This window comes from Electrona antarctica (genome assembly GCF_951216825.1).
Source record: "Electrona antarctica genome assembly, chromosome: 14".
NCBI lineage: Eukaryota > Metazoa > Chordata > Actinopteri > Myctophiformes > Myctophidae > Electrona > Electrona antarctica.
The window spans coordinates 36,395,367-36,415,151 of record NC_136795.1 but is presented as its reverse complement, the minus strand read 5'-3'; the positions used below and the strand labels follow the sequence as shown (position 1 = coordinate 36,415,151).

The following is a 19,785-nucleotide window of genomic DNA, read 5'->3' as shown; positions in this document are numbered from 1 at the left end:
GTCCATGGGATTTTAGCGCTTATGATGTAAATCCTTTGCCAACCAAATCTATGGGCTTTAATGTTTATTTAGGGCACTAAATGACGACGTAAGACGTCATGTGGCCGATATAAATACAGTGGGCGCCCCTCACTTCACACAAGTGTGATTTAAAAAGAATTACGTTACTACCCAGATTTAGAGGAATGTTCATATATATTCATATATATGAACAAAAGTTAGTGGTGCAATTCAGCATGTATTACTTGACTACAACAGGGACACAACTCGTTGACAAAAACAATCTTTGCAAGAAGAGCCACATCAACTCCTAGCCTATGATATGATTTGACTATGGATTTGACTATGGATTTGATCCATGACTATAAATTTGACCATGGATTTTTACAGAGGGCAATTCCTTCAACATAAAATGCTGCACTCAAAACAGTTTTAAGGACATGTCACACCAATGCAACTCCTTGCGACTGCAATTAGGGATAATGGTTCCATGCAACTGCATGTCATGCAACTACTCACAACCATCAGCTGGAGAGGACACCTTTTACTTATGGGTAAAGCAGGAGCTCAAACACCCTTTCATGTCTAGCATGAAAGGGTGCCTGCCACATGGAGCTACAAACAGCTGCTGCTTGAGGTCAACTCACGTCTTTTCTTTTGTCTTTACATTTGATTTGTCATCATACTGAAAATCATACAGACTACTAACAAACCGTCAGTACATACTAGTCCACATCATGCAATATACACTTCATACCTCTAGATGGCATAAGTTGTTCTAAAAACACCACCACTGCATCAAACCTGACATCACTGATGCTGGCAATGGATTTGGATTACACCAACTTTCTATAGTTTGAGTAGGACACTGTGTAGTGGTAATCAAACTATTAAAACAACACTAAATTGTCAAACCATGTGCAACGCAGATTCGGCAAAAACAAGGGACTAAATTATTTTCACTCATATGCCACCAAAATGTGGAACGCCCTACCAACAGTCATTAAGACATGCCAATCCCTTGACTCCTTCAAAACCGCTCTCAAAGGGCACCTACGGACGGCTGCAATTCCAAACTGGCCCCCCTAAAATCTGAATCCCCCCACCCATCCTTTTTTCCCCTCACTGTATATATGTTTCTTTTCCCTTTTTACCTCCTTTATGATGAATTCCTGATCTGTTCTTTGGCTAAATAGAAGTGTATATTTGTACATCTCTAAATGTTTTGATGAATTGAACAATGTGGACCCTCTTGTAAACAAGTGTAATGCTTTATTGGGTCGTCCACTTACAGTTAACATATTTTGTATTGAGTTGTGCTTGAAATGTACTGTAATTCTACAAACTGTTAATAAATACTTCAATCAATCAATCAATCAATCAATCAATCAATCAATGAATGTCTTTCAGACTGGTGTATGAATGCAATGCATTGCACCCAGTGTTTGAATGAGGTGTTGCATGTTCAGTCATTTCTTCATCATTGCCAAAATAAAGTAGGCAGATCGCTGTCTCCGCTAAGCTGTAAAAGGTTATTTTCCTGGTTGTGTGTTGAATAATGCTGACAATTACAGACTAGCCTACTCTTGGCCAACGTACCGACCAAAACCTAGAGGGCGTAGCAGTGGCGGCCATTTTCTGGTTCCATCGATCCAGACCCCATTCATTTTTCCCAGAGATTTAAAAACTCAGACCTGTCTGAAGTGAGTGGTGCTGTACTGTACTGTGCTGTGCTGTACTGTACTGTACTGTACTGTACTGTACTGTACTGTACTGTACTGTACTGTACTGTACTGTACTGTACAAGCCCACCTCCCTGGCCTGTGTGTGTGTCTGTGTAGGCTGTGCAACAGTGACACTTGGTGGTGAACAAACGCTATAACGCTATTTTTGTACTGGGACAGACCCAGGGACCCAGGAACACAGGGACAGACCCAGGGACAGACCCAGGGACCCAGGAACACAGGGACAGACCCAGGGACAGACCCAGGGACCCAGGAACACAGGGACAGACCCAGGGACCCAGGAACACAGGGACAGACCCAGGGACCCAGGGACACACATAGCTGTCTATATAGGAGTGGTTGCACCACTCAAAAATATATATATTTATATCAATTATTTCAAGCCTGGAATCAAACCATCCAGGATCGTGGTGACTCATCATGACCATAACACATTTGATTCTGTGAAGAAATAAATTGAAAATAGCAAAACAAATGGTATTTATTAAATATAGTATTATCATATAATTAAATGTTAAAACAAATCACATAATAAAATGTTTTATGGACATGATTCAACCAGGAGCCTGGGCGGCTTACTAAACTACTAATAAGTAATGACTTATGTTACTACTGTATTTTATTTTATTTTCTTTCTGTGCCAAGTAATGCATTATATTACGTTTGTGTTTATTTTCACTAAAATTAAGCATAAAAGGACTATTCTTATGGCATATTAGATTGATAGGTAGAAGAATGGCATTATATTTTATTGGAATTATATTGTTATTTTAGCAGCTATATTTCCATGTCTTCACAAACAACTCAGAAGCTGCAGCACCATCTATTGGTGCAGGGCATATATTTAGCTAAATCAAATAAGTATAAGACTGTAGACAAACTGAATTGTTATTAGTGCGCATGAATGTGAGTTAAATAATAATGTGTTATAACACTGTTACTGAGAAATGAGGAAGAGTCCTGCAGATCTGAAGCTTTGTCCTCCTCTTTTCTTCCTAATCCTATCTGTCACTCTATCCCATTGAGGCCGATTGTACAAATGTCTTCTAAATCTCAACAGTGTTCTGAAAAACGTATATTGCTATAATCAGAAGTGCTCAAACCTTTTCATGTCAAGGACCGCCAAAATGATACGTGTATTTGGCCGCCAACCTGGAAAGGAGAAGTCCGCACAGTACACATCCTAGCTTTGGCCGCCAAGCTCCCATCTCAAAATATTTTGTTCCAGGGACCCCCAGAAAGGATTTGAGTAAAAAAAATTCAAAAACTAGTAGCACTAGTAGCAAAACAAGTAGCAGATCTAGAAGCTCGTATCGTGCCGCGCCATGAGCTTGCATATCTGCTACTTTTGAATATCCAAAGTATTGAAGGAAAACCTTTCGCACACCTAGAGTAAAGTCTTGGAGCAGGTGCGTAGGCAAGTGCACGTCAATAATAAAATAGAATACGCCCGCACACACTGTCGATCTCGGTACAAGAGAATATTTAGTAAAAGGAGGCATGCAACGTTTCTGTCACTGATGACCTTCTTCAGGATGCCTGAAAGTCATCACTCATCACGTCATCAGTGACCAAAACTTGCCTCCTTTAATATTCTCTTATAGCGAGCAGATCGACAGTGTTTATTATAAATATCCAAAGTATAAAATAATGCTTTTTAGCTCAAATCTAAAATGCTTCCACAATTTGAATGGGTTATATATGATGCTCTAGTCAAGTCTAGCGTCATGGAAAGGGACCAGAAGGATCATAGAAAGGGACCAGCGTCATAGAAATGGACCAGCACTAACGTCAGTCCCCTTTGCAATTATCCACAATGCCCTTATGCTGTCTGGGAAGAATGAGAAGGATTGACGTCTTTCTGGCCATCTGCCGCCCTCCTCTCTCCCATGTTTCACTCTCTCTCTTGCCTTGCCCATCCCCAGCTCTGCTTTGAGAGGATTAAGTGTTGTGGTACGCTGTGTCTTCATCTGTATGTGTAGTATTACTATTGTGTGTAATGTGTGTGCATGTCATGTAGTACTGCGTGTAATTTTCTTGTGTATGTGTGTAATCACTGTAGCATTCTTTGCAATGCCAGCATATCCTATATCATTGTTGTTGTCCACACAACTTGTCCTGTCTTAGTCACCACACACTGATGTGTGTTGACCCCCCCCCCCCCCCTGCCCCCCCATACAAGGTTCTTAAGCAGCACAAAAATGCCATGGAATTGGCGTTCATATAAATCTCCAAGATTTTATTACATATCTTACACATACAACCTGGGTCTGTAAAACTGAATTAAAACCCTAATTTGAGGGAGGTAGTCAATGATTTTCAGTTTGAAACAAAAGGCAATTTAGACACAGAGACAGAGAAGGTAAAGTAGTAGAGGAAGTAAAGTATGAGAAAACCCGATTATGTTGTTTTACAATCTTGAAGAAGTCTGCAAGAACAAAAATACGAGTAAAAGTAAAGTAATAACTTAGAACATGGAGCAAATTTAAAACAAGTATTGTGCATTTGAGCAAAGACAGCTAAATATTATTTTGGAAACCAATAGATCAAACTACAGTAAATAACAATTATACTTCAGGGGAGAATTAGGTTAAATTAAAATGGAGGACAAATGACAAGAATACCGTATTTGCATTATGCAAATACATAATGCAGTTTGTATTCTTGAGGTACGGTAACTTGAATGACATACTTTCATTCACTTCCTTATATAAGGAGAGATGCATGTCACTATACAGTATATACAAGTGAACAACAACATTTCATGGTTGGCATTTCCTGAATGCTACCCAAATAAGACTATATAAATTAAATAAATACATCTAGCTGCAACACCACAATACTTCTCTCATCAGGGGCAGACATACAATTGACCGGTATCAGGCAAATTACATGAAGGATGCATGACTTTGGTTATTAAATGAGAGCAGCAAGATAGCAATTTCCACAACTGTAAAAAGGAATGAACCTTGAACCGAGTAAAACAATCCCCATTATAGCATTATTTTACAAACATTGAGTAAAAGCCTCTGGACTGGCTTCAAAGGCCCAAATTGGGTTTAACCATGAACCCTAGCGTCTCTATTACGGGGGTGAATATTCTGCAAAAACCTGCAAAAAAAAAAATCAGCTATTTGCTACTTGCGACAATTTCATGTGCCTGAAAGCCACTGTGAGCCATGGAACCCATAACCACACCCTTGCAACACAGTGGAGAACTGTGCATGAAAACGGGGGAAGTGGCAGAACAACGGAATCAGATACATGTACAGAGGAACCTTTGCCATGGACGGATCCCATCAAGGCAGGTCAACGAGTGGAATGGCGTGCCTCCTGTCATACGCAGTGTCGTCACTCTCCTCCCCGTCGCTCACTTCTATCACTAACTCTTCCTCCGTTTCGCTTTCGAATCGTAGGCGCTCCTTTTCCCTTTCCCTGTCCCTTTCCCTGTCTCTGTGGGTGCGACGGGAAATCGTCGTGTTCTAGAAGGCACAAATGAGAGAGAACAGACAAAATGGCAGAACTGCTACAAATGCAAGCATTATAAAGAATGAATTATTTCACCATATTGGAGAACAAAGTATGTTATGATACGTTATGTTATGATACCTGGTTATCATGGGTGGACACGGGACAGTAGCCAGGCTCTGTCCTGTGGAGAAGGCATGGCGAGCGGGTGCGGTAGGAGGGTAGGGGGGAGTGGGCACGGACAGAGCGAGGGGAAGGCAGCGGCGACGGAGAGAGGACTGACCGGACTGAGCGGGCTGGTGAGTAGGACAGGGACAGGGAGAGCGACTGGGAGAGGGTGGGGCCGATGTGGTTCAGGGTGGGCGGGCGGGGGGAGCGCGGGGGTAAGTTTGGCGGTTTGACAGGGCCCATCAGGTCCATCTCTGTGAGGATCGGAGGGGGAGGGATGAAGTCGAGCTCATCCTCTTGAGGAAGGACTTCCCTGTCTGCCATGTCAAGCTCAGCGAGCTCCGCCCTTGACAAGTGGTCCACGATCCCAGCACCGAACGAGTCGCCCACGACGTTAATAGACGTACGCATCCTGTCACTGCACACACAAAAAGTATGAAGTGGAAACAAATAAAACGGATGATTTGCACAATATTATGATTAGTCTTTTAGTTTTTACTTACTACGCTCATTTCCTAAAATGATATATCCTAAAAACTATTTTAACTTTCAATCTGATGGCAATGTCCCTTTGCAATGTAGCCTGTTTGAAAACCACTGGTGTAGACAACCATACACATGGAGTCAACAGCCACTTCTTTTTTATCTGATAGTGAGGAGTTACACCATGTGGAGAAACACGTTCCGTCCCCTGCCAGCTCCCCACCCACAAAAATGGCCAGTTGTGTTCATTGGAACACCTGGCCAAGCCAGAGACACCATGGGACCCCAGTCAGTCTCCATGGTGGTGGGCAGGGACTGGAAGTACCGAAGAAAAACAATCTACAGGTTCACAACGTGTCGCATTGTGATGCGTTGTAAGCTTGGAGATGCTGTTTCCACTATTTTTGAATGACACAGTTATACAACAAAGTATAAAATAACACAATGGTTAATCAATGTCTTGATATAACATTTTGTTTAACTCTGTTATTCAATAAATCAAAACAGTTATCTATAGAGGGTATGCGCATGCTTAAATTGAATGACACAAATCGAGTGGCAAATCGAGTGGCAAAGCAACAGGCAAAGTGAGTTTAACATTGTTTAATGTTGTTTAATGCAATCAGATAGGACTTTTCTGTTTGGATGTACTGTATGGGCTGTCAAGGCCAGAAAGTAGTTTTTTGCCACTCAGTAGGCATTCCTGCATAACTTCCGGGTTTGATGATGATGTCACGCGCATACTATCTATAGAATAATAGCTAAGAAAATAGTTGCAGCCCTACACAAATGGAAATGTATCTGACTCATCTTTTCTGAAAATAAATTACTGATAACTTGTGACTTACGAGTCCCCACAATGGGCTTCATGCATACACGTCATTTTGGAAAGAACTTGGGCCTCTTCCTTACTTCCGGTGTACCGGTGTTTACAGGTGATACTAATTAAGGCTCTGTTCCATTATGGTCAAAAAGTCAGGGTGCTGATATTGTGCATGTTGGCTCACTGGAAACATTCTGCTACACCAGTGGGTCTCAAAGTGTCCTTGAGCGGGTTCCAAATGGCCCTGTATGGGTCCATTTGGTTCCATTTGTAGTTTTGTACACTCTCAGAGAACTGGGAAACCACTGTACACTAAATGGAACAGAGGCTTAATTTGTATCATCGGTAACACCTGTGAAGGAAGTAGGGAAGAGTTATTTTGTGTGCATAGAGCCCATTCCCTGCTTTACACTAGCTTTTCTGTTGTGAATTATTTTATTTAGTTTATACCATGTTGGTATTTATGTAATGACGTCAAGCGATGACGCTGAAATTAAGTTATTAAGGGGTAGGGTTATATTAACTTCTCCCTACTCCTTTCCGAACATATAAAAGTAAAACAATAATTATACTTGCAGCCAGTGAGGCTTGGTTTTATTTTGTTGTTGTTGTTTTTGTTTTGGAATATTATTTTTTTGTTCTATATTGAACTTATTTTAATTCTTTGACTTTTGTCTAATTTTTTATAATGTTCGGAATAAAGTTTTTAATTCAAAGTTTTTCATTCATAACTAGGCACCGACCCCGACCGACCCCCTTCATGCCCCTCCTCCGGCCCAGGGACAGATAGACGTCCCCCCCAGACACCTGACTCACAGCAGCCAGTCCACAGCGATGAGCAGGCTGATGTCCTGGGTGGGCAGACCCACGGCCGTCAGGATCAGCAGCATGGTCACCAGGCCTGCACTGGGAATGCTGGCCGCCCCGACACTGGCCAGGGTTGCAGTCATACTGAGGAGGAGAAATTAGATAAAAGAGAGACATTAGAGAGATTTTAAAAAAAAACCAATTTTATCTAGCATCGAGTGAGCAGTTCCACAAATAGAATTAACTCACTTATTTTTCCTTTTTATCCTGACAGTAATCTGTGTTTGGCAACATAAAGGGAAAATAATGATCTTCTTGATGTGTCCATATTTAGAGGGATTAAGACGCAGACAGATGTGACTGCAGGCTACGCTGGGTTCCAAGATAAAACATTATTTAATGCCTGGTATTTAATGCCTACTGTCATTATGATTAAGCAAGCCTATTTATCCTTGTGTGATCCTGGACTTAATTACTGGACTCGCCTACTGTATGTTTGCTAGTGTTAAGTTATTGTGTGTGATGTGTTATATCTGTACTTTCTTGGCCTTTAAAAGAGAGTCTCGAATCTTCTTGGTTAAGGAAACAAAGTCTTATGCACACCTGATCGGCTCAGAGACGGGTGCCTAGCCAGGGATCAACGTATTCAAAAAATGCACAAAAACTACACCATGATGATTCTGAAGCTTAAATTACAAAAGTGTTCATAAAGTACACAATGATTTAGCATAAATAATAAAAGTGTTCATTGTGCATTGTGTACTTTTTGTGCATTTTTTGGTTAAAATGATAAATCAATAAATCAACAATCATTCATCTCAATAATACAAATCCAAGAAGATTGTATTGCATTTTCCTTTGTTACACGCATAGCTACAACACAAATTGACATATCACTGTGACAGGGGGGATCAAAAGAGGCTTATAGAGATTTTGTACACATATGGATCTAATTTTAAAACACTTTCACCCACAGACAATGTGATACTTTTCCACAACTATCTGGTAGGCAGATGATGAAACAGCAGTTGGTGAACAGCAGCCCTCAGACAGAATAATTGTGGCCACGACATGTAGCGCTGTATCTAATCAAAATAAATCCCCTCTAGGTACCGTTTTGCCAAAACCAAATAAATGATCTCACCACATAAATAACATAATAATGTATTTGGAGTCTATTCGCGTGCACTCTGAAACTACCGCACATAGTTCATCCTAATGGGTTAAAATGCCTCCAAAAAAATATGTGTGTGTATATGTGTGTGTGTGCGTACATGCGTGCGTGCGTGCCAACCACCTCCAGGCAGGGGGTTTACCTGACAGTGACGATTTGTCCCAAGTCTAGGTTGATGTCATTCATCTGGGCGATGAAGATGGCCGCCACAGCCTCATACAGGGCCGTGCCATCCATGTTAATGGTGGCGCCAATGGGCAGTACAAAGCGCGTTACGCGTTTGTCAATCTTCAGATTCTCCTCCAGACAGCGGAAGGTGACAGGTAATGTCCCCGCGCTGAGAGTGTGGAAGAAAAGAAGAAGAAGAAGAAGAGGATGATAAAGTAAACATGTTCTGCCAATTCAAATGACACAAAAGTTGGATTAATTTCAATGGCCAAAAAAAGCAGGAAAGTATGTGGTAGACATGGTGGTGAGGAGAAATGTAGAGAGTAACAGGGCTTAAAACAACAGACAGCAGGGAAGAGGAGATACATTTGTCTTAGAGGCACACTTAGAGGCACACAAAAAAAAGAGAGAGAAAAAGTCGGTAGAGCATGAGAAATTTGAGTAGAGTGAGAGTCTCTTCCTAACAGCTGGTGCAGGCCAGTGTTGCAATCCTCCGACATATGAATTAAAGGAATTTGATTCCAGCCCCAGCAAAGCCTGGGTCATCATAATATAATTAGAGAAGAAGTTGATGGGATTACACATTACTCATGTTTTCAGCAGTATCCCAGCCTGGCAGGGCAAGCCAAGCCAAGCTAGGATACAGGATGCAGAGCGTGGCCAGCTTGTCCAGTGACGACTAATCCAGAGGCTTAAACATTTACGACACAGAATCTGACATGGACTTGGTCCGTGATAATAACCCGTATTCAGACACCTACGGCCCTGCTGCCATGAGTTGCCGTTTCAGTCAGTGTTGATTTTGTCGACTAATAATATGACGAACAATGTTCGTCGACTACCTTTTTTCACGGATGAAAACTAAATGGAAACTAAATGAAAACTAAGCTATGATGATTCAAGCTAACACTAAATATATTGTCAATTTCTTTTTTTTCAAGATATTTTTTGTGGCTTTCGCCTTTATTTTTATTTTTTTATAGAGGGATAGATAAAAGTAGGCTGACAGGAAATGGGGAGAGAGATGGCGGGGTGACATGCAGTAAAGGCCGTCGGGAGTCGAACCCACGGCAGACTGCCAGGCTGGATTAGCAGCCAAGGTGCCCAGACGGTTACGCCAGCTTTCAGCCGCCCGTATATTGTCAATTTCAACAAATAAAAACTAGACTAAAATGTTAGTGGACATAGGCCTTTCTCACAGCCATTCCCCGCCCCCTTTCCACGCCCCCTTTCCAGACCTAGTGGTGATGACGTGACGTCACTCCATAGACATTACATGTTAAAAGACCTACATTCAGAAGCCATAAACTACGCTTTTTCTGAAGGTAAACTTTATTCTATTTGGTTTAGCGGTCTTAACATCTTGTTTTCTTATTATTGGTCTTTTACATTTTAACATTTGGAAACGGCCTTAAATGGTGCAGAGAAAGCAGGTAGGGATGTAGCTCTGGTCCATGAGTAAGGCTATATATTCATTAATTCAATCAATAATTCTCTCTCTTTCTGTATTGCACACGCACGCGACGCACACACACACGCACACGCGCACGCGCACACGCACACGCACACGCACACGCACACGCACACACACACACACACACACACACACACACACACACACACTGCAGGCCCGTACCTGCTGGCAGTGCCCAGAGCAGTGATCCAGGCTTGGAAGATTCCAGAGTAGAAGGTCAGGGGACTTTTCCTGGTGACAGCGAAGAATATGGCAGGAAGGATGATGCCGCCGTGGATGGCGAGGCCTACAATCACAGTGACCATGTACAGGCCCAGCTGCCTGGCCACTACCTCCAAGCTACCAATGGCGGCGATCTTTCCCGCTATCAGAGAAGCAATGCCAAAGGGAGAGTACCTGCATGTGCACACACACAGTAAACAAAAAGACAACTTTATTATGAGGTACAGACTCTCTCACTTGCTCTGTAATAACACTAAGCAGCTCACAACACATCCCAAGTCCGTGAAGAGTCAAAGTTATGATAAGCACCTCTGTTGTCGTACGGTATGCTGTCAGCGCCTTCACACGCTGACATGCAGGCACAGAGGGTGCATGTGTTAAGCATTAGCACGCTGAGAGACAAAGTTGAAGCCTGGAAATACCTTGGAGACAAAGGCATTCTTAATTTGGACTTGTGCCATCCACACTATTTCTATCATTAAACCTGATATGAGCTATATATACTGGAAGAATGGATTGGTCCTGAGATCAGATTCTAAAAATGTCTTCTACATCCTGGCAGTTTTCCGAAAAAGCGAAAATCGAATTTTCAAAAAAATAGCAGACCTACAAGCTCGTAGCGAGCCACTCGGTGGCGCGCTATGAGCTTGTAGATCTGCTATTTTTCAATAGCTAAAGCATAACATAATGTAAGGGGTTCCCGCCCAGAATGGGTTAAGCGTACTAAACTGTGCGACAGTGATCATACTAGCATGGGAAAACTGCATCTGCTGGTCACCGTCTTGGAGTTCAGTTCTTATCGGTGCTCGATTCAGTATGAGGAGAGATTAAATCCATTTACACATTACAGGGAGATATTCTTGGTTGCTAGCACGCTAGGCCTCAGGTGGGCAATCTAAATGATCTTAGCAATAGATTGTCAGGCCCATTTTAACCCCGTAAGAAAAAAAGACACAGAATTTATAGTATCAAGGAGAGCTACTTTATATTGTAAATATTTACAACTGTCTCAAAATAGCAAGCTTTCAGCCCTGGCAGTGTAAGCGAGTCCTGCCCCTAATCGGTGATGTCACCCAGATGTACAGCTCCATAGAGAATTAACTAAGATGGAAAAGATAACTGTTACATCATCTGGGATACGGCTACATGTTGCTTTCGGCAGTGGCTCAGGGGTAGCAGGTAGAACGGCCGGATGGGACAAGCGTGAGTTTCCCGGTTCAATCCCGGGCTCCCCCAGAGTTAGTGTCGAAGTGTCATTGAGCAAGACTATCTGAACCCCTAATTGCTCCCGATGTGCAGGTTGGTGCCTTGCATGGTTTCCTCCGCCATCGGTGTGTGAATGTAATGCACAATCTATGTAAAGCGCTTCGGATAAAAAGCGCTATATAAATGCACCATTTTGCTTTAAGGGCAAATATTCGACAGGTTTCCAAAAGTCCTACTCGTCGTTATTTGAGCATCTCCACAATGTACTCAATACAATAACATGGGAGATTAGGCTCAGCATATCTGAGTCCAATCTCGTTCATGTTTCTGAATACCAATCAGAATACTAATATGTCCTGGTGCTGGACAGAAGGAATAGATAGAGAGGAATCAAAATTACGGGGTGGTTTTCCATTCAAGGCCCGTTTCAGAGAAGCTCCCTGCTCACACCACAACCAGCTTGGCTCTGCACTAAGATCAGGTTGTGACAAACTGCATGTAACCGGGCGGATGTCAGTTGTTGGTGACAGTTGTTGCGGCACATATGAGCTCGTGGTGTATATGATCTGATGGAGGCGTGCCACGTTGCGATGTGCGTTTTGTATACACTGGGCTCTCTGTTTGGCTGGCCCTGTAGGCTCATGAGTAATCTGTTTACACTGCTGAGTGATATGAACAAGGGTACAATTCCTTTGGTGTACAGCTGCTCATCTAGACTGCTGTTCCCCCCCCCCCCACCACCACCACCACCACCAAATCCATCTCTCTCAGTGCTACTGGACTCTTTCTCTTTCTCTCTCTCTCTCTCTCTCTCTCTCTCTCTCTCTCTCTCTCTGCGGTGCTACTGGACTCTCTCTCTCTCTCTCTCTCTCTCTCTCTCTCTCTCTCTCTCTCTCTCTCTCTCTCTCTCTCTCTCTCTCTCTGCGGTGCTACTGGCCGGTGTCCTGTGAAGCCTCAAGGCAACACATCGATCTCTAAGGCATCTTTCCACGTCCCCCGTCGGTCCCCCTTCCTTGCAACTGCTCTCTGCTTTACAGCCACTGGGCTCCACTGCTTTACGGCCTACTATGGATGCATTACATTCTGGAGCGCTTCCACCCTGCGTCCCCTGGGAGCCCACAGCACTGCTCTGGCCCCCCCTCGCTGCTGCTACTCCTCAGCATTCCTCAGACCCCGGCATGTCCCGGGGAATCCCTCTCTCTCCCTGTCTCCTCCCGGTGTCTCTCACTCTCTCTCCAGCCCTCTGGCTCCTTCTCTCGTCTTCCTGTCTCTGTCCATCTGTCCCTGTCCTTCACCATCCGTCTCTCAGGCCTCTTGCATGTGCCTCCTCCGTCCTCTCATTTTCGCTGTTTTTAAACGGCCTGCCGCTGTTTGCTGGTTCCCACAGTGTTTCTTATGTACACAGTCAACGCTTTATCCATCACTGTCACTGGTACTGTGTGGGTGGTATCTCTACTATGTCCAAGCACTGCAATTTGAAGGAAAACAGGGAGACAACTGTGCATGCATAATTGCACATACAGTCATGCATTTTCACAAACACATACTGTACAAGGCCATACATACGCACGCACGCACGCACGCACGCACGCACGCACGCACGCACGCACGCACGCACGCACGCACGCACGCACGCACGCACGCACGCACGCACGCACACACACACACACACACACACAGAACAGAACAGAACAGCATGATGTGGAGTGTTGAGCTGGGTGATATATCAATAAAATATCAATATCGTGATATCACTGATATGAGACTATACTGTACACGGTTTTTGGTTATCGTAGTATCATGATACAGTTTAAAATGGTAAAGTTTCTTATGGTGTTAAAGGCTGCATTACGGTAAAGAGTAAAGTCTGAACTTATCAGACGGCAGCTGAACAATGCCTCTATTGCTCATGATATCCACATTATGCACCAACAGCTACTGCGGCACTGCCACATTATCAATGTCCAGGTATTTGGTCAAAAATATTGTGATTGTGCCAACATTGCCCAGCCCTAGCAAAGGGGGAAAGAAACAAAAGCAAGCCACTGACCACATGATCATGGAAACCATTGTCATGATGATCTCGTTGAGGACGGTGAAGAATTCACACATGACTTTCCCCCTCTCTCCCATCCTCCCCATGCATATCCCAAAGGCGATGAAGAAGCCAATCAAGCCTTCGGAAAACAACCACAGCAAAAGTGTCATGCAAGTCACACACAGGCAACATAAAACAATCCTCCAGCAAGCTCCTGTCTTTCAACAGAGCGAAGCAGGCAGAAACGAGTATGGACTCACCAAGGACATTCATGCCCCATTTGTACTCCAGCCTCCTCGTGCTGATTATCACAGGTTCTGTTTGGTTCGGCGGCACCACTGACACCTTCTTCAACACCGTCGACACCTGAACACAGGTGATTCACATGCAGGAGAAATGCCACAGAGCACATGTGTGAGTGTGACTTCACATCACAAAGAAGATACCGGTATACAACAGAAATTACAAAGAATTAGTAGGAATGTTCAAAATAGGGTGCCGGCTCAGAAAGTTGTGCAGCCATTTGTCCAATCACATGCTGAGTTCACAGGCCACGACAACCAGAAATAATATTGAATGAATTTGGGGATTATGAATGATACTAGCAGCAACTAGCATGTGTTACATCCAATTAAGATATGAGTACTTTGCATTTATGGCACCCCCATGGGTGTAGGCTGTAATGCTTTTGCGAACCTGCTTATCAAGCAGCCTTTTACCACTTAACTCCAGCATCCATGCATCATCTGGGGGGAACATTAGCCAAAAATAGCCATTTTTGCCTGGGCCATGGCTCAGTGGTCCAGGCACCTTGGCTGGCAGTGTGCCGCGGGTTCGACTCCCGATCCCGACGGCCTTTACTGCATGTCTTCCCCCCATCTCTCTCATTTCCTGTCAGCCTACTGTCTGTCCCTCCATAAAAAATATAAAATAAAGGCGAAAGCCACAAAAAAAAACATATAGACATTTTTGGCGAAGAGATTTTGTGTGAGACAGAAAAAAGCGGTCAAAGTACAGTACAGAGCCAACACAGGTCCATATATTATATCAATCAAGTGAAGACATTTTAAAGAGCTTTGTTCATACATTCAACTGGACAGACAGACGGGTGGTTCCCAATGGGAACCGGTTCAGTTCTTTTTGGTTCTTAGTCCATGAGCCAGAGCTCCAGAATTGGAACATTAATTATGATTTGAGTGTGCAAAACCATACCTATATTCGCCATGAAACTTCCCCAGTTGATTACTTACACGAAGACAATGATTTATTGTATTACAAAATGTATAATATGCAAATGAGGCATTATATAGGAAAATATGCAAAAACATTTAAAATATGAAAAATCTACTACTGTGGAAGGGTTATCATATATTTATTTACTTATATTGATCCTATAAACAATATAATGTAGGTATAGTTTTGCCCAGTCAATTCATAATTAACGTTCCAATTTTGGAGCGCTGGCTCATGGACTAAGAACCAAAAAGAACTGAACCGGTTCCCATTGGGAACCACCCGGTGGAAAAGGGGTCACGTCACGGTGTAGTAGAGTTTGCATTTTTGCAAGTATTATGTTTTTAAATGACAGCCCTTCAGGCTCGATAACTTTGAAAGAAGCGCTTAACCCCCCAGCTCTGAACCGTCGCTGACAGACGGACAGAAGCAGACAGGGAATGCAGGGCAGAGGAACGAGAGGGGGAGGAATCTAAGCTTGTGCACAGTGATGATGATGATGCACCTTCAACGCCATGCAGCAGAGGCCTTACTGTGGCAAATAAGGATGCAGCAACCCAGATGTACAGAGATTAGCAGTGGCAGAAAGGTTGACCCTCACCCAGTCTAACGCAGACAACTATTTCTAATCACCGAGACACACGCACGAGGGAAGATGAGAGAGAGAGGGGGGGATGAGAGAGAGAGAGAGAGAGAGAGAGAGAGAGAGAGAGAGAGAGAGAGAGAGAGAGAGAGAGAGACGGACGGACGGACGGGATTTGGACGAAAGAAGGCAAACGTCACAACATGATTGAGGCTTGGATTATCATTTAAAAATGATCAGCTTGGATAAACAAGCTAAATCTCTCAATGGTGTTTTGTGAATCCCACAGAGCCTTCTCCTGACCTGGACACACACCAACAACTTGACCTCTATTAGGTCAATGGGCTGACACTTACAAACTGACCTCTATTAGGTCACTGGGCTGACACCCACAAACATGTCAAAGCTAGAAACATGGCTTGTACAGTACCTGCATGCCAGAATTGCTTTGAAAATAAAGGCTTTAAAGAAACACAACGCAACATTTAATATGTACAGTAACTAGGAAATGAATTATGCCCAGGTGTGTTTGTCTATGTGTGTTGCTGTGCTCCTTGCACCACATCTCCTTTTTGGCAAATATCACTTTCACTACATAATGCACTACTAGCCTACATCATGGGGTACCAACAACCGGTTCGTTCAGTTCTTTTTGGTTCTTAGTCCATGAGCCAGAGCTCCAAAATTGGAACGTTAATTATGAATTGAGTGGGCAAAACTATACCTATATTAGATTGTTATCACCATGAAACTTCCACAGCTGATTACTTACACGAAGACAATGATTTATTGTATTACAAATTTTACATTTTTAAATATGCAAATGAGGCATTATGTAGAAAAATTTGCAAAATAATTGAAAATATGAAAAAGCTACTACTGTGGAAGGGTTATCATGTATTAATTTACTTTTTTATATAGGTCTAGTTTTTCCCACCAATTTTGGAGCTCTGGCTCATGGACTAAGAACCAAAAAGAACTGAACCAGTTCCCATTGGGAACCAACTGGTGGAAAAGGGGTCTCAGTGGCAACAAAATGATATGAGCAGTAAATCAGTCCTTCCATCCTGGGTCCAATGATAAACCTTTTTCTAAAGTATTGCAGTGTAATGTTAATCTGTTCAGAAATGTGCATTTTTGTGACATTGCATGCCCACTATACAATGGCCCCTTTGGGCCGATTGGTGTGAAAGGTGAATCATTTGTTCCTTGGCCCACGATCAACCTTTCTATCGTGTTTTGTGCAAGATTGTGTGTAAACTGTTCAATATATGCTGTTAACAGAGAGACAGACAGACCACAGAGGGGGGAAAAGAATTACTCCTTTGTGGAGGTAATAGAAGAAAATCATAAAAGCCCAAATAGAAATCTACAGTATAGGCCTACAGACCAGAACCCAACCGCTGTATACATACCTAGTAATATTTTCAGGGCAGTGCGTCTATCTGTCTGTATGTTTGTCAGCAGCTAATCTCATAATAAACCAAACCACTCTCAGCGGCAAATGTCTTAAGCACAGCCAGTGAGCTAAGGAATTAATTCTCTGAACACCCAATTTCACATATTGTGAATAATTTTGGGGGGGTGATTTTATGAGGGCCTATGTCCAGCTTTGAGGGTGTGTGTAAACACAAACATTGTCCTAACACAAACATTAAATGCCATTGGCAATGAATTGCCAGCTTTGAGTGTTTGTCCCAACACTAACACTAATTGCCAAATTGACGCAAATTCTAATTGGCTGGAATGCAGATGATGTATGATGATAAGAGCGACCCTCACTTCACACGGGTGTGGTTTTTGAGGTGGGTGACGGGCGGCAGACTGCTGGCACTTTGGGATGGGGGGTCAGATCAACATATGGAATGAATTATGTACTGGCCATATATGGAGCGTGTCTTGAGTGTACAGGGTTTGATGAGGTCAGAGGTCAGGTGAGATCTTGTTGGGTACAGGCTTTAGTTCCGACATACTATTGGTGCGACTGTCATTAGACCGACACCCAAAAACCAAACCTGTTTCACCATTCAGCATGTAATGCCCGCTTAGGTTTTACCTGTTGGAAGCATGCTTGCACGAGGTTCTCTGGGAAGAGATTCCTGATCAGGTCCAGGAAGGCATCCATGCTGCTAACGTCCATGTTCCTAGGGGTGACACTAGGAGCATGTGACTTCCCCCTTAGTTTGGGGTTCCCAGGGTGGATGCCGATGACCAGGATGACGCCTAGGATAGCAGCGATGACTGTGGTGGACATGTAGTAGACCATGGCCCTGCTGCCCATCCTGCCACTGGATCGAGCATCCAGACCGGCAAGCCCTGGATGGACATTAATGGTCACAGTGTGTGAGAAAGAAATCACTTGAGAGGCCTGGGCCGGCTTAGCGGTCCAGGCACCTTGGCTGGTAATCCAGCATGACAGTGTGTTGCGGGTTCGAGTCCCGATCCCGATGAACCTTGCTGTGTGTCCTCCCCCCCCCTCCCATCTACCTAGTACCCACTGTAAATCTATCAAAAAAGGCATAAAAGCCCCAAAAGTATCTTTAAAAGAAAGAAAAAAGAAAAAGAAAGAAAAAAGAAAGCGCTTGAGAAGTAGAAAATTACTAACATTTCAAAGTGAGTACATTTTAATCAGATCAACGAGGAATTCTGGATCAATCGGAATTTTTAACTTGTGTGAGTATATACCCTGACATATCCCCTACCCCTAAAAATTACAATGCAACAAAACGTGCTCAATGCCTAATATTTGACAGTGACCCAGACCCAGACCCCCTAATAGCTTTAATTAATGTATAGGAGAATGACTCGGTTTATTCCCCTTATAAAGGAGGTTATCTGATGGCACTGACACTTTGGATTGGTCTGACCTAAATGTGTCCTTTATATAATATTGGTTGCATTAAAACGATTTTGATAATATTTAAAGTAGTGTGTGTCTAAATGTGTAGGCCTATATGCTACAGTAAGTCTGGCACCTGTGATAAGGCTGGAAATGATGAGGGGCAGGATGAGCATCTTCAGCATCCTCATCAGGATGTCTCCAGGGAAGGAGATCATGGTGAGGGTGCCGCTGTCTGTCACCGCCATGTACCGCAGCAGCATGCCAAACAATGAGCCCACCACGACACCTGAGAGGAGGGGAGGGGAGGGGAGGGGAGAGGAGAGGGGAGGGGAGGGGAGGGGAGGAGAGGAGTGGAGAGGAGAGGAGAGGAGAGGAGAGGAGAGGAGAGGAGAGGAGGGGAGGGGAGGGGAGAGGAGAGGAGAGGAGAGGAGAGGAGAGGAGAGGAGAGGAGAGGAGAGGAGAGGAGAGGAGAGGAGAGGAGAGGAGAGGAGAGGAGAGGAGAGGAGAGGAGAGGAGAGGAGAGGAGGGGAGGGGGGGATTTCTTTGGTTAAATCAAGTAGTTCAAGAACCAACTCTATTGTCACATCACTGGGTAACATACAGGTGTAAAGATGCATCAGTTTGTTAGAAAGGAAGAAGAAAAAGACATGCTACTGTAAATGGTAAATGAGGACATCCATACCAAAGACAGTGAGTCCAAGCAACAGGGTGTTCTTGTCCCGTGGTTGTTTGCATTGAACTTCTGTGTTGTCATCTTGCTGAATGTCTTTGTCCTTGTTGTTCTTGTTGGACTGGTTACCTGGTGGCTGATTTGTCATGCTGCCTGTGGAAATTGTGAAGTGGGTCATTGTCTCAGAACGTCATGATATAATTTATATCATCTTCAGAAGTTTTACATTTCATTGGCTCCCTGAGCCATGCATCTATGTTTTCAAACTCACAGTTAATGAATCGTCCCACAGTCGTTTCATATATTATGACTAGGAGACTCTGTCTCTGACTCTGGGGATATTGGCTGCAAGTGAGATGCTGAGCATCTACTGCTCTTAGACCAAGAATATATTTTCAATTCACATCAATTTAATTTCAAAAGGGAAGGCAAATGGCGCAAACCAAGCAGCCCAAGAATAACACAAGGCAAATGAACAGGATAGGAAGAGGGAACTGGACTGATAGAGCTGTATAGTTTGAGATTAAAGTACTGTATCTGAATCGAAATACAGTAGTTTCAATACAAGTTTAAGATGTTTCTCATTTTAACGCGGGGACCCTCTGGGACCCCTTCTTTGAGGCCCAGACCCCACTTTGAGAACCAGTGACTGTGATCATGAAAGACACACAGTGGATGAAG

General features: G+C 43.5%; 1 protein-coding gene across 1 annotated transcript; it reads right to left on the bottom strand.

Annotated features, from left to right (window-relative positions):
* Positions 1–5,022: 5,022 nt before the first annotated feature.
* Positions 5,023–19,252, bottom strand: slc1a9 (solute carrier family 1 member 9; the record flags this gene model as incomplete). The annotated part of the gene is made up of 10 exons (XM_079520833.1): positions 5,023–5,227; positions 5,355–5,799; positions 7,504–7,638; positions 8,811–9,005; positions 10,473–10,706; positions 13,789–13,915; positions 14,037–14,142; positions 17,649–17,908; positions 18,568–18,720; positions 19,117–19,252. The coding sequence occupies 10 exons, from the start codon at positions 19,250–19,252 to the stop codon at positions 5,045–5,047; spliced, it is 1,974 nt and encodes a 657-aa protein (XP_079376959.1). The 3' UTR covers positions 5,023–5,044.
* Positions 19,253–19,785: the final 533 nt, after the last annotated feature.